Here is a 19,922-nt window from a genome sequence, read left to right as displayed (position 1 = left end):
CGTGAACGGCCCGTTAACGGAAAATACGTTTCTGCGGCAAATAAATATTTTCGGCAATAAACTAAAAGTTTATTAGTCAACAAACCGAGTTTTTGAATTATGGGATATTTGACTGACCGTGAGTGTCTTCATCTTTAGTATCCACTCGTGACCATTTTCCGTAGCACTTGCATGATTTCCCTTTTCTTCTATTTTTGGTTAGATAGCTACATTCCACTGAAGTTGAATAGGCTAAAACCTTTATTTTCTTGATCGGTTTGTTTCCTTTATTCCTAGGAAGCTACGCGAGAGGCAGACCCACCGTGTGTTCATGTGCCTTTGCGGCACGTTGATTGGCCTCTACGCCACTTACCTCATCATGAGCTCGCTAGACTTGGAACAGAGCAGGGCAAATCCTGTCGCTTGTGGCGCCCTAGCCGGACTGGTCCAATTCTTCATGTTGTCATCCATTGCTTGGATGGGCGTTGAGGGCTACAACACGTACCTTATCATTGTTCAAGTTTTCAACACCTACGTGCCGAATTTCCTGCAGAAAGCGGCTCTTGCAGCATGGGGTAGGGCTACAGCAACATCATAATTAAGATATGAATTAGAATTTTGCTTGAAATTTAGGCAATATCATGTTGGTTACCACATCAAAGTTTCCTTGATGTTATTTTTGCTTCAGTATAGGCCCTAAGTGAAAGTACACTATCTCTTCAAAGTTTTATTCAGAATTGACTGTTAGTTCGTCGGTTGGAGAAAAGCCTTAAAAAATGTTAGCAGAAAAAGAAACGAATGTGTTCCTCGTGAGTTAACGCTGTCATGGTTTTCATTTCCTTATTGCATTCAGTTCAGTTCGATTTTATTTTTGCATTTTTTTCAAGGTAATCAAATATTGAAAAAAAAAAGGCCAACACTTGTATCTGACAACAGAATAGCCAAAAAAAAAAAACAACAACAACAACAAACAAAACAAAAAACAAAAAACAAACCATTACATTCATAGTATCATAATCACAATCTTTAAGGTATAAACATAACAGTATATCAAAGGAATCGAGGATACACTTGTTTCAAAATAAAGAGGAAGAAAAAACATGAAGGAGCCTGCCGTCTTTAAGCACATACTTGATAGTGATGGCAGCCTCAGAAACTCAAAAAGGAAATAAGAAACATGATAATGCATTTACAAAATGGGTAATTTGCCATTGAAATGCTTTGTGCTAATTTTGTGGCGTCCGCAAGGGGACGCCAGTGGGATGAAAAAAAAAGAAGAAAAAGCAACATGTGCAGAGTAGTGAATAAAAAGCAGTAAGTGCAGTGAAATGTGCTATTCTTATTACTATAAATCAACTAAAACAAATTCTATGGATGTGAGTACGTATAACATGGTTTTGGGCATGCATGTGTTTATGTTAAATGTATTTGTGTGTGTGTTTGTGTGAGCGCGTCACGTGTGTGTGTGTGTGCACGTATTATGCGTGTGGGTTAATACATATATACTGATTAGTTTGAAAATTTGAAGAAAACCTGTGTTCGTTTATTACTAAATAAATTATGTTTATACAAAATAAGTAAATGAATAATAAAAAAGAATCAACTTGATAAGTCCAAATTTAAAGAAAAAAAAACCATTTCATATCTTTTAAGATGCCTGATATTTTAAAATAAGATATTTCTTAAATGATATCTTAAAGGAATTTAGAGAGGAACATGACTTTAAATAATTGGTAAAGCGTTCCATACGTCCGGTCTGTGATGCCTGATTGATCTTTGAACTAAAATAAGTTTGGGATTGTTTAAATGATAATCTGGTGAATGACGCGTCGGGTAATTATGTATATTTGAATTAACATTATACCTATCTTGAAACAAAACGGGAGTTGATTGGTTTTATATTTAAACATAAGTATACCTGTTTGTAAAATGTGAATATCTGTATTCTTAGAGTGTTTAGATGATTGAACAATGGTTCTGTATGAGACATACGAATAGCTCGGGTTTTTTTTAGTAATAACAAAGGGGTTATTTTTGATGTACTGCAATTTCCCAAAACGATATTACAATATGAAATATACGACAAAACTAATGAATTATATGAAATCAAAAGAGATCTTTCAGTAAGAAGACATTCGCATTTTTCTTATAATTTTCCCATCCATCACATTTACACAGGGATCCCAGCATTGGTTGTCATTATAAACGGGGCCATTGCAAGAGACGAATATACCAGGCGTACAGTGTAAGTATACGATTTTCTTGTTTTGCTTTATTGTGTCGTGATCATTGATCCGAGTATTCTTTATATTAAAGTAATAAAAAGGCTTTATGACTCCGTAATCAACATTCCATGACATCGATGCAGGAGGCACGTATGATGGAAAACGAGAACAAATAATCAATTCATCATAAAAATAGCAAAAAAAAAATCGTCACCGGACTTTGTGACCTTCAAGGTCGCAGGTATGACCTCCTTAAACATTTTCTTTAAATTGGACTCATTTCATCAATGTAATTTTCGCAGTTGTAGGAAAATATCATAAATGACACAAGCGGACTCCTATCGTATTTCAGTGGAAGTTTGAGGTAAGGAATGTGACAGAGATAATTATGGAAATGATCCTTCCAGTGAAAAGAAGAGACAAATACTCCACACCTTGTTATATTTCATTGGACTTGCAAATGTTTTTCTTTGATACCTCGGTTTTTCGCACTTATATACACTCTCCATCTGAAAGGTGTCTTAGTTAAGGGCAAACTTGTTTTTTTTTTTCGTTTGCGTCAACGATAGCTTTTGCACAAACATCTGCGAACACACAGGCTAAATTTTGCTGCTGATTTAGAAAAAAAAAAATCGTCTTGGAAATATGTCTCTATTTGTGGCTCGAACACCCATCAATGTGGAATATGCCTCTGCTTGTCGTACAGTTGCTTTCCAGACCTGTGGTCGCAAGTCGGCGGTCTTCTCATCCCAGTGGCGGTCATCTTACTAATTAACGTCATCATCTTCATCCTGGTCATCCGCCAGTTGGCGCTCTCCGCCAAGGTGGGCGGAAAGGTCAAAAAAGACAAACACGCTGAGCGTCGCGAAACCATCGAACGCGTTCAGAACGCAGTCACCATTTTGGTGCTGCTCGGTCTCACCTGGGTCACTGGATACCTTCTTCTGATCGACGGTATCAGTGACGTCGTCCAAGCCTTGTTCATTGTGTTCAACTCTTTCCAGGGCCTCTTCATCTTCCTACTCTACTGCGTGCGCAAGCCGGTCGTGCGCAAACAGTGGGGGTTGGCTTGCGGCATTGGCAGGGAAGCTTCCGTGGACGGAAGTAGTTCCGGGTCACGCAAAGTCAGCACGGTCTCTGCCTTGAGCTCTTCTCTTACAAGTGGCCTTTTCAAAACTCACAAAAATGATCGCAAATATAGAGAGAGTACTCTCTCTGAGTCTAGTCATATTGACGGTATGACACAGTCGATTAGCGGAAGTGAGTTACAATGGTATAACAATCCCATTTTTACGCACGACAAAGGAAACGACAAAGAATCAGATAACGTTTTTGTTTAGTAGGTCCGTTATCCTGGAAGACAAAATGATTAAGACATTGAAGAGAATACATGAGTGTATTCCGTGTTTACCTTGAAATGAGTTCCCCGCATTGTTGTACCCCATAGGTGTATTCATTCGGAGGTAGTTCTTTCTACATGTACTTTCAAGAATTGTTTGGAATTGTGCGTGTGTGTATTTGTGTGTGTGTATGTGTGTTTGTGTGTGTGGATGGGGGTGGGGATTATTATCATTTTTAATAACATGTGCAGATTAAATATACTGTGACGATAAATGACATGAAGTCAAAGGTCCAACATCCAGAGGGAAGATCGAACTTTCCAAAAATTGAAATGTTTATAGTATAAGTTAAAGAAACAGAATTCATTCTGGAACAAAAGTACTCTTTTTCTTTTTATATTGGCATCATAGCCTATAAAGTAGTAAAAGTTGTCTCTATGAAGTTTTGACAGTTCATTTGGGAAAATAAGAGTATTATTTTTTTTTCTTTGATAAATGGTGATAATGATATTGGGAGGAAAAACTGAGGAAGAAGTATAGGGTAGGAAAGGGTGATGCAAGTTTCTAAGAATAATTCATTAGCACAATTGACGTTAACTTACACTTGGTTATATTGGTTATATGTTTCCTCAGAAAATACTTTGTGTTACCACAGATAGATTATTCTTTATGTTTTGAGAAAAATGAAAATAAACTAAACGGAAACTGAAACTGAAACTCACGAAAGGGTCACCATGATCACTGTTTCGTCGAGAATGGTTAGTATTGATTTTTATTTCTCGACCAAAGGCTCAGGCTCAAACTATTAATGATTAAAGAAAACCAAAACCCCAAGAGAGATGTTGATTGAGTGAAAGCAGTAACATTAGTAAAACACATCAGTGAAAGTTTGAGGAAAATCGGACAATCGATGCAAAAGTTTTGAATTTTTAAAGTTTAAGTGTTGAAACCGCTGGATGAGGAGACTACTAGAGGTTATGACGTCATGTGTGGATAAGAATATAAAGAAAATATAAAGAAAATTCGACATGCTTTCACTTTTCTAGCATAATGAAAGAGCAGTTGACTAACCGCTTTCTTAAAGCAGGGGGGGGGGGGGGTGATAATTACTACCCTTAACATAAAAATATGTCAGTATCAACTTGATGAAATATGTAGACTTCATGAACAATGAATTTTTTTTGTGGAATTCCCTTCGTATTTTCTTTATGTTGTCCACACATGCCGTCATGAACTGTAGTAGTCTCCCCATCTAGCGGTTCCAACACCAGAACTTGTGCATCGATTGTCTGATTATCCTCAAACTTTCACTGATGCGTTTGGGTTTGGGTTGGGTTTGGGTTTCCTTGAATAATACGTTTTGCAACACTCGTGTGGTTGAGGATCAAGGGGAAAAGATGTATCGTGGAGAAAGTTCATTCACAATAAGAAACTATATTCCTAATCGGTTACCATGGCATAGTGCAAATATGCCAGATGACGTTGGGAGAACAAATTATGTACGGTTTATTCAACGGCATTGTTAATTAGTGCAATCATTAACGTGCATAATTACATACCGCGACGATCAAACAAATTTAATCTTCCATTGTTGAGAACAATGAATTCTCAAAATACATTTTTTTTTAAACTAGATCAAAACTAGGAGTGATATTTAGCTACAAGTTAAAAGAATCTGCTTTATCCATTGCATTTGAATACAATTCTGGGAAGCATTTGCTTTTTTAGATGCAACATTGCCAATCAAATGAATTATGTGTTAATAACTGTTTGTGTTTTCCCCTGTTCTGAAATTGAGTGGAATCTTGTATCATATAGACCCTCCTACTTATCTATATAAAATTATTCCTCTACTTTTTCTTCTCTTTTCCGTCGTATCTCTTCTCTTTTTTTTTGTTGCTATGTAATGTGATAGTGCTCTCTTCCTTGTATGTCGTCGTGTCCTGTGTGTATCTATGTATAAAAGCGTTCATTATTCGTGCATGTGTGTTATTGCCGGGTAAACACGACTCAATATTCCTAGTATTTGTAGGTTGTAGTGTCTAAATTCGTGGTTTGTATCTTTGTTAGTTAAAAATAGCTATTGTTTATAACTATGATGTTTTTGTTGCCTGCTGTACATGAATCAATTTTGGATGTTATTCAGCACATATCACGTGTAAGATGATCCACGTCCTACAAGCTTTGCTTTTCGGTGGATTACTTTTTATCTACATTACGTATACATGTGTATCTACTTTTTTAAACAATCTTCCAAAATGTACATTGCCAGCTGATTGCTGTTCTTGGATATTTTACCTAATTTGACATATAGTTTATTCTATACTTTATAATCTTTGTCCCTACTATGTATTCTTACGATAATAAATGATGAAACAATAGTTGTGTACTGCATGATTTCTGTTTTGTTTCATTTTTTTGTTGGAGTGATGTGAATAAATGCCAATTGTACCGAACTGAACTGAACTTAAAGCTTTATTACACGGCGCATCTCACGATAAGATGAGATGGAGAAAAGTGTTGGAAGTTTCATTAATGGTCGCCAAGGATCTCTACCAATACAAAAGATTTACACAAGGTCAAGAAGCCATAGAAGTCAGTTTAAAACAAAAAGCTTATCAACTAATGTCAATATACATTCCATATATAAAGAGAATTTCATAAAATGTATTTTTTTTAGAGTACGCATTCCCTCGACTTATACACTGTCGTAATATATGTATTATATAGACGTATATATACATATTTAGGTAATATTTCCCCCTGCCTTCTGTTATAAAAGAGGCAAGTCAAATGGTCTTTTTTATGCGTGATAAGTGAAAATTTATGTTGAACTTTCTTCTTGATATCGTTCTATGCTTGTTGAATCGGGTCTTCTCATCCAGCGATGGTGGCACTGAAGTACTGCAGGCACATGCACCAAAGAAACACCTTTTTTTTTTTTCAAAACCTCGCTAACAGAATACAGAATTAAACTTCAAGTTTAGCTAAACCACGAATGAGTCTAAATCGGGTTTTAACCTTGGCGCAATGCAACTGGAAAATTGTGTGACATTGAAGTAATGTACGTCATCAAATGATGAGAGTGCATAAGCTAATGTTTCTGATACATACAATTCCTTGGTTCATGTGAACAAGTAAAACTTTGCATATTAATTTTATCATTATACAGTAGCGGATCCAGAGGGGGCGCACCGGGCACGCGCCCCCTCTTTATTTTTGGTTGAAACAAAAGAAAAAAAAAGAAAAAAAAGGGGATGCGTGCGCCCCCTTTAGCTTTGCAAAGGCGCCTCGCCTCAATTCCCATATACATTTGCTTTAAACGAAACTTGACTGCTTGAATAAAATCTTTCTGTTTATTCAATTAACTCTAGATTTTCAATCATCTTAAAAATGGATTGGTGTTCCCTGCATATTCTTTGTTATTATTCACGTGGATCTTTCGATTATCATATCTCATGCTACAGAGACTTAAATGTAACAACAAAATTATTTTGACATAAGAGTTGGATTTTGCAGAAGATGGTTCCATTGTGATTATAGTGATTGGTAATCATTTGCTATCATACATATCCCCTATTGTTTCCCGAGTAAAAAAGAAAAGAAATGCAAGAACAAACTTTGACAGATTGTTCTGTCTTTGATCAACACACATCCACACTACAGACAAGTACCCCCCTCCCCATGACAACCTCATTGTCAATAAGTTCCCCCCCCCCTCCCGCTGGAAAGACACTTTGTGTCACAATGTGTTGTGTTCACAATGTAGGTGTTCATAGAGTCGACTACGTGAAAACGCTCGAATTTAACAGTGTGAAGATTATTTTTACACTGTGGTGCGTTTCTTCGACAGTGTTCACATAGTAATGTTGTTTCACACTGTGAATTGACGATTCACAATTTGTTCACATTGTAAGAAAGCGCTCGAATTTAATAGTGTGAAAAGATTTCACACTGTGTTTGCATTTTTTTTCACACAGTGTTTCACATTGTATTTCACACTATGGGACACTTTGTTCTTTCCAGCAGGAAAGGTTACCTGAATCAACTGTATCTACCATGGACCATTATCACTGCCGAAATAGTTGTTTAAACCTATTCATGATATAAACTTGACAATCTTCTACCGATGAAGACACACTCTACGTGCTTTGACCTTTATCTCTACGTAGTCTTTTTCAAGGAAATGAATGCGATACAGAAGAGAGCAAAATTAAATGCATTGCCCTCAACAATTGCCTGCGGCAAAACTTAAGTCAACTATATTTGTACATAGCGTATTTAGCGGTACACACGAAACTAGATAAAATGTATCTTTGTATCATGATTTCAGCGTGAAGTATCAAACTGAATTATATCATTGACAACTTTTTTGTTGCATATGCTCCTTGTAGGAATTACTGATTTCCGTTGATACAGACATAGTATTTTGGAAGAGGTTTATATCCTTCACTTTTTGTTGAATATCAAAACAGCTTTTAATAACGATGGCCTATCGAACGGGAAGTAGACAACCCATGGAAGTGCTATACATACTTTACGTGTTTATACGAAATTTATACAAACTCTGCCAATTTTAGTGCGTGTTACATTCACTAAGAGAAGAATCAGATGAAACAATATACCACCAACGACAACAAAATACAAAGACGAGAACGTTGATCCTTGATACAGGAATGGCAAGAAATGTGAGAAAATGCGTTCAGGGATCTTCCGCGTTTGAACAAAAAGCCATGCACTCTACTGTTTCTCTTTTGTAAAGGCATGTTCACGAACAGGGGAGAATCCAGGAATTCTGTAAAAAAAAAAGGGGGGGGGGCAACTAATATTTCTGGTGGCACTTCCGTGTTTTATTTCATTGTTTTCTTTTTATTTCTTTCGTTTTTAACAAAAAATAAGGGGGGGCGTGCGCCGGTTGCGCCCCCCTCTGGATCCGCCACTGATGAATGTCTGCTGTGGTTAAGAAGTAACCACTGCCAGTCTCAAATGAAGTGAACCGTGATGGCAAGGCAAGCCGTACCATGGCACAGTCAACTAGTGTCTCAGCTCGGGGTTATTCTAGTCTCCTCTTCAGCACACGTCGTCTGAGGCATGGCCGTTTTGGCACCCTTCGCTGATACGAGCGAAGTTCTGTAATATTTTCTTGAACGCTGATGAGAAGAGGGGAAATTAGCATATTATGTTATGTGGTATTTAATCATCACATTTCATCTTTCAAATCCTGGTAAGATTTTTTTTTTCTGCTTGTAATGGATTACCCCCTTTATACTTGCTGTTAACTTTGTTTTGACAAAAGCAAAAAGTACGTATAAGGCAAAATCCCAGTTGACTACTTGAGAAGAAGCACACACAAGGCAGGAAACTAATGTAAGCAATATTTTCACAGACCGATATTTGTCTCATGCAGTTGATATGCTCTGGTTGTGATTGAAACGAGGAAGTCGAAGTGATGTTCTCTCTAAATTTGTATTCACTTTAAAGGACAAGTCCACCTTCATATACATAAGGATTGAAAGAATGCAGCAATATTAGTGGAACACGTCAGTGAAAGTTTGAGGAAAATTGGACAATCCGTTCAAAAGTTACGAATATTTTAAGTATCTGCGCAGTCACTGCTGGAAGAGAAGACTACTACAGTGTATGATGTCAAATGCGTACAACTATATAAGGAAAATAAAAAGAGAATTTCACAAATCTTTAATTTCTGAATAAAGTGCACATTTCTTCGACTTGCTACTGACGTATGTTAAGGGTAATATTATTCCCCCTGCCTTCTGAAAGAGAGAAGTCGAGTGTTCTTTTGTCGTGCGAGAAAAATGGAAATATGTTGAGTTTTCTTTATTCTTTATTTATGTTGTACTCATGTGACATGACAAGCTGTAGTAGTCTTTTCATCCAGCCGTGACTGAGCAGAAACTTCAAAAATTCATAACGTTTTAACGGATTGTCCGATTTTGCTCAAACTCTCACTGATGTGTTTTACTAATATTGCTGCATTCACTAAACCCACATGTCTAACAAGGTGAACTTGTCCTTTAAAAGTAGATGTAATGCTGGAACGGAGAGACTAAAACATAAATATCACATCTTGCTTGCTAGAATTTGGAATCCAGTTGTTTACGGTCACAGAAGAAGGACACTCAAGGCAGGAAACTAATGTAAGCAATATTTTCACAGACCGATATTTGTCTCATGCAGTTGATATGCTCTGGTTGTGATTGAAACGAGGAAGTCGAAGTGATGTTCTCTCTAAATTTGTATTCACTTTAAAGGACAAGTCCACCTTCATATACATAAGGATTGAAAGAATGCAGCAATATTAGTGGAACACGTCAGTGAAAGTTTGAGGAAAATTGGACAATCCGTTCAAAAGTTACGAATATTTTAAGTATCTGCGCAGTCACTGCTGGAAGAGAAGACTACTACAGTGTATGATGTCAAATGCGTACAACTATATAAGGAAAATAAAAAGAGAATTTCACAAATCTTTAATTTCTGAATAAAGTGCACATTTCTTCGACTTGCTACTGACGTATGTTAAGGGTAATATTATTCCCCCTGCCTTCTGAAAGAGAGAAGTCGAGTGTTCTTTTGTCGTGCGAGAAAAATGGAAATATGTTGAGTTTTCTTTATTCTTTATTTATGTTGTACTCATGTGACATGACAAGCTGTAGTAGTCTTTTCATCCAGCCGTGACTGAGCAGAAACTTCAAAAATTCATAACGTTTTAACGGATTGTCCGATTTTGCTCAAACTCTCACTGATGTGTTTTACTAATATTGCTGCATTCACTAAACCCACATGTCTAACAAGGTGAACTTGTCCTTTAAAAGTAGATGTAATGCTGGAACGGAGAGACTAAAACATAAATATCACATCTTGCTTGCTAGAATTTGGAATCCAGTTGTTTACGGTCACAGAAGAAGGACACTCAAGGCAGGAAACTAATGTAAGCAATATTTTCACAGACCGATATTTGTCTCATGCAGTTGATATGCTCTGGTTGTGATTGAAACGAGGAAATCGAAGTGATGTTCTCTCTAAATTTGTATTCACCTAAATCAATAGATGCAATGTTGGGACGGAGAGACTAAAACATAAATATCACATCTTGCTTCTCTTGCTAGAATTTGGAATCCAGTTGTTTACGGTCACAGAAGAAGCACACACAAGGCAGGAAACTAATGTAAGCAATATTTTCACAGACCGATATTTGTCTCATGCAGTCGATATGCTCTAGTTGTGATTGAAACGAGGAAGTCGAAGTGATGTTCTCTCTAAATTTGTATTCACCTAAATTAATAGATGCAATGTTGGGACGGAGAGACTTAAACATAAAATATCACATCTTGCTTGTCTTGCTAGCATTTGGAATCCAGTTGTTTATGGTCACAGATGAATTGCAATCACTAGGACCTCCCTGATTAATATAATGACTTGAACAACCTTATTAGGGCGCACCAGCAATCCTAGATGTGGAATGCATTTCACACTCATTTCCGTATTTCACACTAGGACATAACGTAAACTGGACACATGCACTTGTTCAAAACAACAATTAATTCATTCATTTATTCATTAATTTATTTATTCCTTCCTTCTTTCTTTCTTTCCTTCCTCCCTTCCTTCATTCATTCATTCAGTCAGTCGTTCATTTGTTCGTTCATGCATTAATTGACATTTTTCCACTTTCAGTATGGAGACGGCGAAAAATTAACAAAATGAAGTTTGAAACAATTGGTGACGATTAAAACACAGTAACATACACCTGAAAACAAGAAAATTACCAGAAGGGATTATCAGTTTCAAATCAATGCAATAATAACCTATTACACTGTACATGCAATCTGAGGTTCGTCGTTGAATGTGACATAACAATGCTGGGAAAGATACAAATTAAAGTATCTAATCAGTAAGAGAAATTTTACTAATCTTACTTGGGTAAAACTATGGCGAATTTGCATTATAGAATAGGCCCGCGGGAAAATGACAATTTGCAATAGGCCCTATATAGATAAGAATATGAGGAAGTAAAGAGCGATATAAAACATGGGAGGGTCGGTGGAAATAGAAGAATAAATAAATTCTGATGACTACAGTAATGAAGGTACATGCAATTAAAGTAACATAAGCGAGGAAGAAGAAATAATAAAATGTGTATGTATTTCGATAGAACTTAATGATCTTCCAAGGAGAAACCTACTTATATTTGTTGAAAGTTATTGTGTAGGAAGGTATCTCAGGAGAGAAAGGAATTGGAGCAACAAAAGTAATAACGAAAATATGTTGTATTTGCAAAAGATAAGATCTGCACACAGATTGATTTGAAATGAATATAGATTGGACTAAGGATTATTCTATTACATTTGAGAGGTATCGTATCTGACGTTATTCTTTAATATGGTGACTCCATCACATTGTTCTGGGGGTGTTTCATAAAGCTGTTCGTAAAGTTACGAACAACTTACGAGCGACTGGTGATCAGTTCTGATGTGCTATACTTACATAATTCAGCACAAGAACTGATCACCAGTCGCTCGTAAGTCGTTCGTAACTTTACGAGCAGCTTTATGAAACACCCCCAGATCTCTAAGCACTGACCTTGCACTTGGTTAGAAAACGAAGAACATGAGGGTACGTGTTACTGGAAATTCGAAGATTTGCTTTCTTCAGACTTCAAATGGCGTATTAATTGTGATACCTCACGACGCCCAACGTTTCCTTTAAAGGTACATGGTCGCGGTGTTTTAGTCAAATGCGTACGCGGGCGCACGGCGCAAGTTTCCTATAGAGACCTACGCTATCGACTCCTCTTTAGCGCTGTGGCCCACTTCCCCGAGTCCGAAGAAGTCCGATTCACTGTAGTCAGTGGTCCGACCACAGTTCGGCTTATGATTCGGCTGAGGGGGATGACAGCTTTAGAAAACTTCTTTTATGATGTCGTAATAACAACTAGAAAAGCACTCTGAGAGCGCAGACCTCCGCCAAGCATGCAGCTTATTTCCACCACTGATCTTGTTCTTCTATATAGAGATATCATACGTACACACTGGTGCAGAAAGTCGCCCGATTTCCCAATATAGAAGCCTTTGTTACGTCATAAACCCTCAGCTGCACGGCGCGCCTCGCCCCAGCAGAAACTAGAGCACGCACCTTAGTGCGCCCAGGCAAACCTCAAATACGCGCAGCCTGAACTCCCAAGTTCATTGACCCTACCTGCCAAAATATGAAAAATCCTTCATAAATTCCCCCAAAATTCTCGGATCATTACCAAAAGTTAATCGTTTGTTACTTGTGTCATTTTCAACCTTTCCTGCAAGTTTCATCCCAATCCGTTAAAAGCTTTTGAGTTATTTTGCACACAGACGAACGAACGAACGAACGAACGAACGAACAAACCAACGGTAACGAAAACATAACCTCCTCCCTTGGCGGAGGTAATAAGCACATATGCACACACCCTGGCATTACCACAGACTCCGCGATGCGCAGAGAAAACAACGAAGGCAACGTTACTTCGCAACACCTACGCACTTTACTCTTAATGACAGCTCAACTTCGGTAATCTTCGTATCAATGCTAACGGTGATCGGCAGTATCATCAAAAGCGCCCTTTACATTACCGGGACTATGCGCCTTTAAAGACTCGTAGACTGAGCAAGACAAGGAATTTGAGCATTTTCACTTTAACCAATCTATTTTTATGAGAATACTTTGAGCGGTCATTTTAAAAATATGGGAAAAATCCTGTCATTTTAGTATTTCACTTGACTTTTGATCATCACAGCCAAAATCTTTCCCTACGCGTCATTGTGGAGTAATGGTGGCATGCAAATATACCGGCGTGTTTTTTTTTTTTTTATGTATTGGGTAATCTCCAAGGTATGGAGGAACTGTGTAATAATATATCAACAATAGATAGTAGAATTTCAACATTTTACCTGACATTCAACTTCAACTTCATTTTCATTTCCATTAGATAAACAGGGAAAGTTATATACAATGCATTAACAGAATTTGTAATAATTTTAAAAACGTACATTAACAAAACATGTCATTATGAGTAACACCATAATTGCATTTATAAGGTATATACATATGCATAGTACAAAGATGGAAATGGAAATGGAGGGTCCCACTAAAAAGCCAAGCTTGTACGATATGGGACCCTCAGGAATACATAAGAGAACGAATTATGACATCATGAAGCTACAAACAAATATATGAAACAAAATTAAAGAAACCAATGTCAACTGACGTAAAATGAAATAACAGGAAGAAACGAAAAAAAAAGGAAAAACGAAAAAGAAAGGAAAAAGAATGAAACTGCAACACACGCCATCGTGGTCACAAGCAAACTGAATTCCAGGATGTAGGAGTAATAAGACGCACCCTGGAATGATATTGAGAGGAATTGGGTACATAGGCCTATACCAGAAAGAATTCTGCAGAAGAGCAGACATATTAAAAGGAGAAAATAGACACAACGATACACTGCTCAAAAACAGTAACATCTGAGGTGGAAATTTGACCGAGTATTTTACTCTAATAATAGAAAATAATTAATATGTAACTGATTCATGCATATATGATTAATGATGATGACTTCATTGAGATAATGAAAACAAACGTAATTCGGTTGCATGTCATAAGATTTCAATAAAAATGAATTCAATTTATTCTTGAAAGAATTCAAAGTTCTTGCTGTTACAATAATCATTAGGAAGTGAGTTCCAATACTTTGGTCCATCGTAAATGAAGGTGTTCTGAGCCAGCAGAGTTCTTAAAAAGGGCAAATGAGATAATTCGTACGCCTCGTTGGGTAATTGTGAACGGATTTATTTCTTGGAAACATTGTTTCAAATATATTTGGGAGATTATTTCTATCATAATTAAACATAAATTGTCCTAAATTATACAAATACAAATCCTTCATTTTCAATATTTTGTTTTCAAAAAACAACGGGTCAGTATGAGCCAGAAATGCAGTATGACATATAATACGTAGTGACTTCTTTTGTAATAGAAGTAATTTATCTAAGAATGTTTGATTTGTATTTCCCCACGCAAGAATACCATAATCTAAGTATGGCAATATGAGAGATGAATCTAATGTAAACAGGGACGACAAAGGAAGACAAAGTTTAATCTTGTTAATTATAGCAATATTTTGTTGACCTTTAACCTGTATAATGAATCTCACCTTGCCCAGAACCGAGTTGGTACTCGCTGACCAGTCTTCTGGTCGCACTCTAATTTCCCACCTTTTCTTTCCTTTTGGATCTGCTTTCTCGTCGCACTCTAATTTCTCATTTTTTCCTTCTTTTTTGATCTCTCGGAAAGCGGTGCGTCATTACACTTGAGCCTGGTTGTTTATCGCACTCTAATTTCACACATTTTACTTCCTTTTTGGATCTGCTTTCTCGTCGCACTCTGATTTCTCATTTTTTCCTTTCTTTTTGATCTGTTGGAAAGCGGCGCGTCATTACACTTGAGCCAGGTCGTTTATCGCACTCTAATGTCCCACCTTTTCCTTCCTTTTTGATTTCTCGGAAAGCGGTGCGTCATTACACTTGAGCCAGATTGTTTATCGCGAATACATATCAAAATATCTCTTTCGTATACCTTCTACTTCAATAAAGTAGACAACGGCAATCATCCCCGAAGGCAAGCAATATTAGCGCGTAGCTGTGCATAATGAACAAAGGGCACCGCGTGTGAGCTGTGCTCGCGCCCGCGTAATTGACTTTGGTAAGGACATGGCGCCTGTAGATCACGGGACCAGCCTTTGACCAAATCACAGGCTTCAAATATCATAAGCCGAAAACAGAGTTGGTCAGACTCTCTTTATACACGGCACTGGTCACAGTTATGGACCGAGTTGATACAACGCGCGCATCAAAGAACCTCTTTGGCGCGCCTACAAAATGAACGTGCGCCTATGTATAGAATATGGCAATCACGAACTGCGTATAAATTGTCTGAAATATGGCCGAGTTCTCTCTGAGACCGAGTTAACCAGGACCCTTCTGGATTAAAAAGTCGGTAAACCGACTTCTATTTTTTATCTCAAAATACTCAGAAACAACTCATCATCCTTGAAAATCGCGTCAGCCAGGTAAGTTTCTGAGTAGACTCTTTTTATATATTGCAAGCAAATGGTGCAAGACGGATTCTCAAACCCGTACCAGAACTATGGTTTCACTTTAATTTCACCATCCACGTACTCGCACATTTTTGGCTCAGAAAACATTTATTTTCACCGGACCATAATTCTAGAATGATCTTCCCGGAGATTTAATCAAACGTTCTTCCTCTGCTAATTTTGAAACAAAAATTCAAATCAATGTTACTCAATGACTATAAATCAAAAGTGTTTGCATAAATGTCCATATCTTGATTTTGTTGATCTGAACCATTTTGCTTTTATCATTTTAATTCATTTGCCATTATCTGTTCAAGTTTGAAACACACACAAAAAAGAGAGATTGCATTTTGGTTTTCATTGGCAATATTGAAGACCGAACTACGTTTCTGTTACATAACGAACAGTGTGTTCCTAAAGCGTTATCATCATTTTCAAGATGATGATGACGGTTATTATCATTATTATTGTTGTTACTATCATTTGGTTCTCTTATACCCACTGATAATGGAAAACTATAGATGGAAACAGTGCAAGGCATTTTAGGATGCCAGAGTCTAGTAAGAAAAGAGTTCATTCATCTGTTGAAGACGTTGCTTTATAGTAGACTTGTTAAGGGGGTAAACGCTGCATGTTTTGGTACAAATGTCCTACTTTGCACTGATGTTCTCTCGGGCAATTAATTTTTTTTTAATCTAAAGGGTCACACTGTATCTGTGCAAATAAGCCTTAATTTGCATAATTTATGCAAAGATATATATATAAATTATTTAAAAATATATGTGCATCCAGTAGAATTACCTAATTTGGTAGAAGTATTCTATAGAGTAAGTGGAAACAATTTCTGCAAAAATTGATTTCATACCTTTGTAAGTAACATAAAATTTGTATGATTATGCAAGAATATCTAATCTATTAAGCACTGAATCTTGTAGGACAAAGTATGAACCCTGGACGGAAGTTCATTGATTCATTTAAAGAGACTAACTGTCTCTATGCAAACAAGCTGTTATTTGCGTAAAAATATGCATATCAACACCTGTACATAGATAATCGGAACAAACAAAAAGCAATCATGTGACAATGTCTTAAATCGCTTTGAACTTAATATCTAAAAAGCTAATAGAATAAGACAATATTCTCGCAGCAACACTCTTCAGTTGTTTAAATTGTTTCCATATTGAGAGTCATTTTATGCATAAATTATGTAAATAAGTATATAAGACGTGAAATTTCGACACATATTGATCTTTAAAACCATTTTCACTATCAATTTTCCCTCATTGCATAAAATGATGTTTTGCAGGTTGAAAAAATAGCCTTCTAGTGACACTTTTTAAATATGATCATGCAAATATAACAGTCGGGCCTACATAGGGACAGCTCTGATATATGCAAATCGGAACAGTATTGTTTACAAAAGGATTTTTTCCTTGCAAGCAGTATACAAGTGAGGTCATGGTTAGAAAATCATTACAAAAACATTACCATAGTGAAAGTGAGAATTCTGATTTTCATTGTATTTTGTAGGCAACCAAGCGAATAAGAGGATTTTTACATCAAACTGACTATAAACTTGAGCAAAGTATGTGGATGCAAGCGTATCTGCACACATTAAGAACTTACAAGCTTGAGTTAGAAACAAAGTCTGTTTCTGAAAAAAAAAAGTTCCCTCAGTATACTATGAGCTGCTATGGCATGGAAACTATGCTAGGAAATTTATACACAAAAACATTGTGATGAGGCAATAATTTCTGCAAAAATTGTTATGTGAACAATATAGTATACTCGTTATACTTAATGTCAAATAATCTTAGTCAATTTCAACAATAAATCAAGGCAGAAATAATATGTTCATAGCCATAAAAGATTATATTAGATGGCCTTTACAATTACTAGGATGTGATTTGTCAACTTATCGTGACATGCTATATTGTTTGCGAGGATCCTAAATGTCATATTCTCCCTGGTTGTAATTGTTTTCCCTTGGGATAGCGTAACTCCCTGGCTGTCCAAAGAATGTTATATTCCACGACATGCCAGATAATACTAATGATATAGCCCCAATGTATTTGAATTCATGTATTAGTAAACGACCAGTATATTATTTTACGCGATATGCTATTGATAGTCCCTTATTTATTCCAAGATGTAAGACAGATTTTAAGGTTCGCACCTTAGCAGTTACCGGAGCAAAACTGTTCAACAAACTACCGTTATTCATTCAAAACTGTAAATCTTTGCAGTGTTTTAAACAGCAACTTCGAATTTTATTATTTTTGCTTTAAGGTCCAGGGTAAGATGGCATGGAAATCGCACATACCATATTTGGCATATAAGTTATTTCTGTGACCCTGCACGGGAAGGAGTGTGGGTACCTCTTTTGTTAGTTAGTTTGTTTGTTTGTTTATTTTGTCTGTAGCGGTGCCTTGATCATTTTGTTTTACCCGTATTTGCATGCTGAAGGTGATTTCCCCATACCACTTTGTTTTATGAAATACCCAAATAATTCTTCATTTCATTTCATTAATGAAATGAAATGAAATGAAGAATTATTTGGGTTTGGTGAGTCGTTTTGTTCCTGGGTAAAAATCATGTATAATGGAATTAGTAGTTGTGTTATGAATGGAGGTGTTTCGACAGGTTATTTTTATATAAAGCGAGGGATGAGGCAAGGCGACCCATTATCACCATATTTGTTTCAATTGGTAATGGAAATTCTGGCGCAGGCGGTGAGAAGGGATAATGGGATTACAGGTATTCAGTTTGAGAATTTTGAGGTTCGACAAGTTTTATATGCTGATGACATGACTTTATTTGTTAGACATAGGTCATCAATTATTAGAATACAGGAAATATTCAAGGATTTTTATGAATTATGTGGCTTGAAGTTTAATATTGATAAAACAAAGGTAATGAGTATAGGGAAGAAAAAGGGAGAATATGAAAGGTTACCCATGGGCAATGTTGTAACTGAAATAAAGATTAGGAGTGTATTTTGCATTGGATATTAAGGTCAGAGAAGAATTGAATTATAAAGAGATATTGAGTAAGATTAAAAGACTTTTGGGATGGTGGAGACAAAGAGATTTGACTGTAGTGGGAAAAATATATTTGCTTAAAACATATGCTTTGTCTAAATTATATTATGTTTCTTCATCGATATAGGTTCCAAAGTGGGTAGTGGCAGATATTAATAACATTTGTTTTAAATCTATATGGAATGGCAAAGATCGAATTAAAAGGGTTATTTGTTATCAGGATTATAGTGAGGGCGGTCTAAGAATGACAAATTTTGAATTATTTGTTAAGAGTCAACGAATTATGTGGTTGAAGCGATTAGCGATTGTTGTCCCCGCCGAACGAGTTCGAGCAGGGGACTATGAAACGGGCTCCGTATGTGTATGTGTCTGTGTGTCCGTCCGTCTGTGCGTCCGTGTGTGATCAAAATGTTCAATTTGCTACTTCTCTGTCATTTATGAGCCAATTTTGATTCTGTTTGCTTTATATGATAGCACTACATGGGAGCTTTGAAACTTCTACACAGAATTTCAGTTGTGACCTTTAACCTTGACCTTTGACCTATATTGTACATTTTGCTTCAAAATGCTACTCCTTCGCCATTTCTAACCTGATTTTGATTCTGTTTGCTTTATATGATAGCACTACATGGGAGCTTTGAAACTTCTACACAGAATTTCAGTTGTGACCTTTGACCTTGACCTTGAACTTTGACCTATATTGTACATTTTGCTTCAAAATGCTACTCCTTCGCCATTTCTAACCCGATTTTGATTCCGATTGCTTTATGTGATAGCACTAGGTGAGGGCTTCAAAACTTCTACACAGAATTTTGACCTTTGGCTTCTTTGACCTCTGACCTTGATTTTTTACCTATGTTGTACATTGGCTACAAAATGCTACTCCTTCGCCATTTCTAACCCGATTTTGATTCCGTTTGCTTTATGTGATGGCACTAGGTGAGGGCTTCAAAACTTCTACACAGAATTTTGACCTTTGACTTCTTTGACCTTTGATCTTGATTTTTTACCTATATTGTACATTTTGCTACAAAATGCTACTCCTTCGCCATTTGTAACCCGATTTCAATTCCGTTTGCTTTAAGTGATGGCATTAGGTGAGGGCTTCAAAACTTCTACACAGAATTTTGACCTTTGACTTCTTTGACCTCTGACCTTGATTTTTGACCTGTATTGTATATTTTGCTACCAA

General features: G+C 36.6%; 1 protein-coding gene across 1 annotated transcript in view; it reads left to right on the top strand.

Annotated features, from left to right (window-relative positions):
* LOC139729173 (uncharacterized) overlaps window positions 1-4,077 on the top strand; it is a 54,412-nt gene extending 50,335 nt beyond the window's left edge. Inside the window, exons 21-23 of the mRNA XM_071640105.1 lie at window positions 277-554; window positions 2,158-2,224; window positions 2,911-4,077. Of these exons, the coding sequence (XP_071496206.1) occupies window positions 277-554; window positions 2,158-2,224; window positions 2,911-3,544 (979 nt within the window). The 3' untranslated portion in view covers window positions 3,545-4,077. The remainder of the gene's footprint in view (window positions 1-276; window positions 555-2,157; window positions 2,225-2,910) is intronic.
* The last annotated feature ends 15,845 nt before the right edge of the window (window positions 4,078-19,922 follow it).

Source organism: Diadema antillarum, unplaced genomic scaffold (genome assembly GCF_040938485.1).
Source record: "Diadema antillarum isolate AM-2024a unplaced genomic scaffold, OU_Dant_1.0 seq00000222_RagTag, whole genome shotgun sequence".
NCBI classification, from domain to species: Eukaryota; Metazoa; Echinodermata; class Echinoidea; order Diadematoida; family Diadematidae; genus Diadema; species Diadema antillarum.
This window is presented reverse-complemented; position numbering and strand designations above follow the sequence as displayed.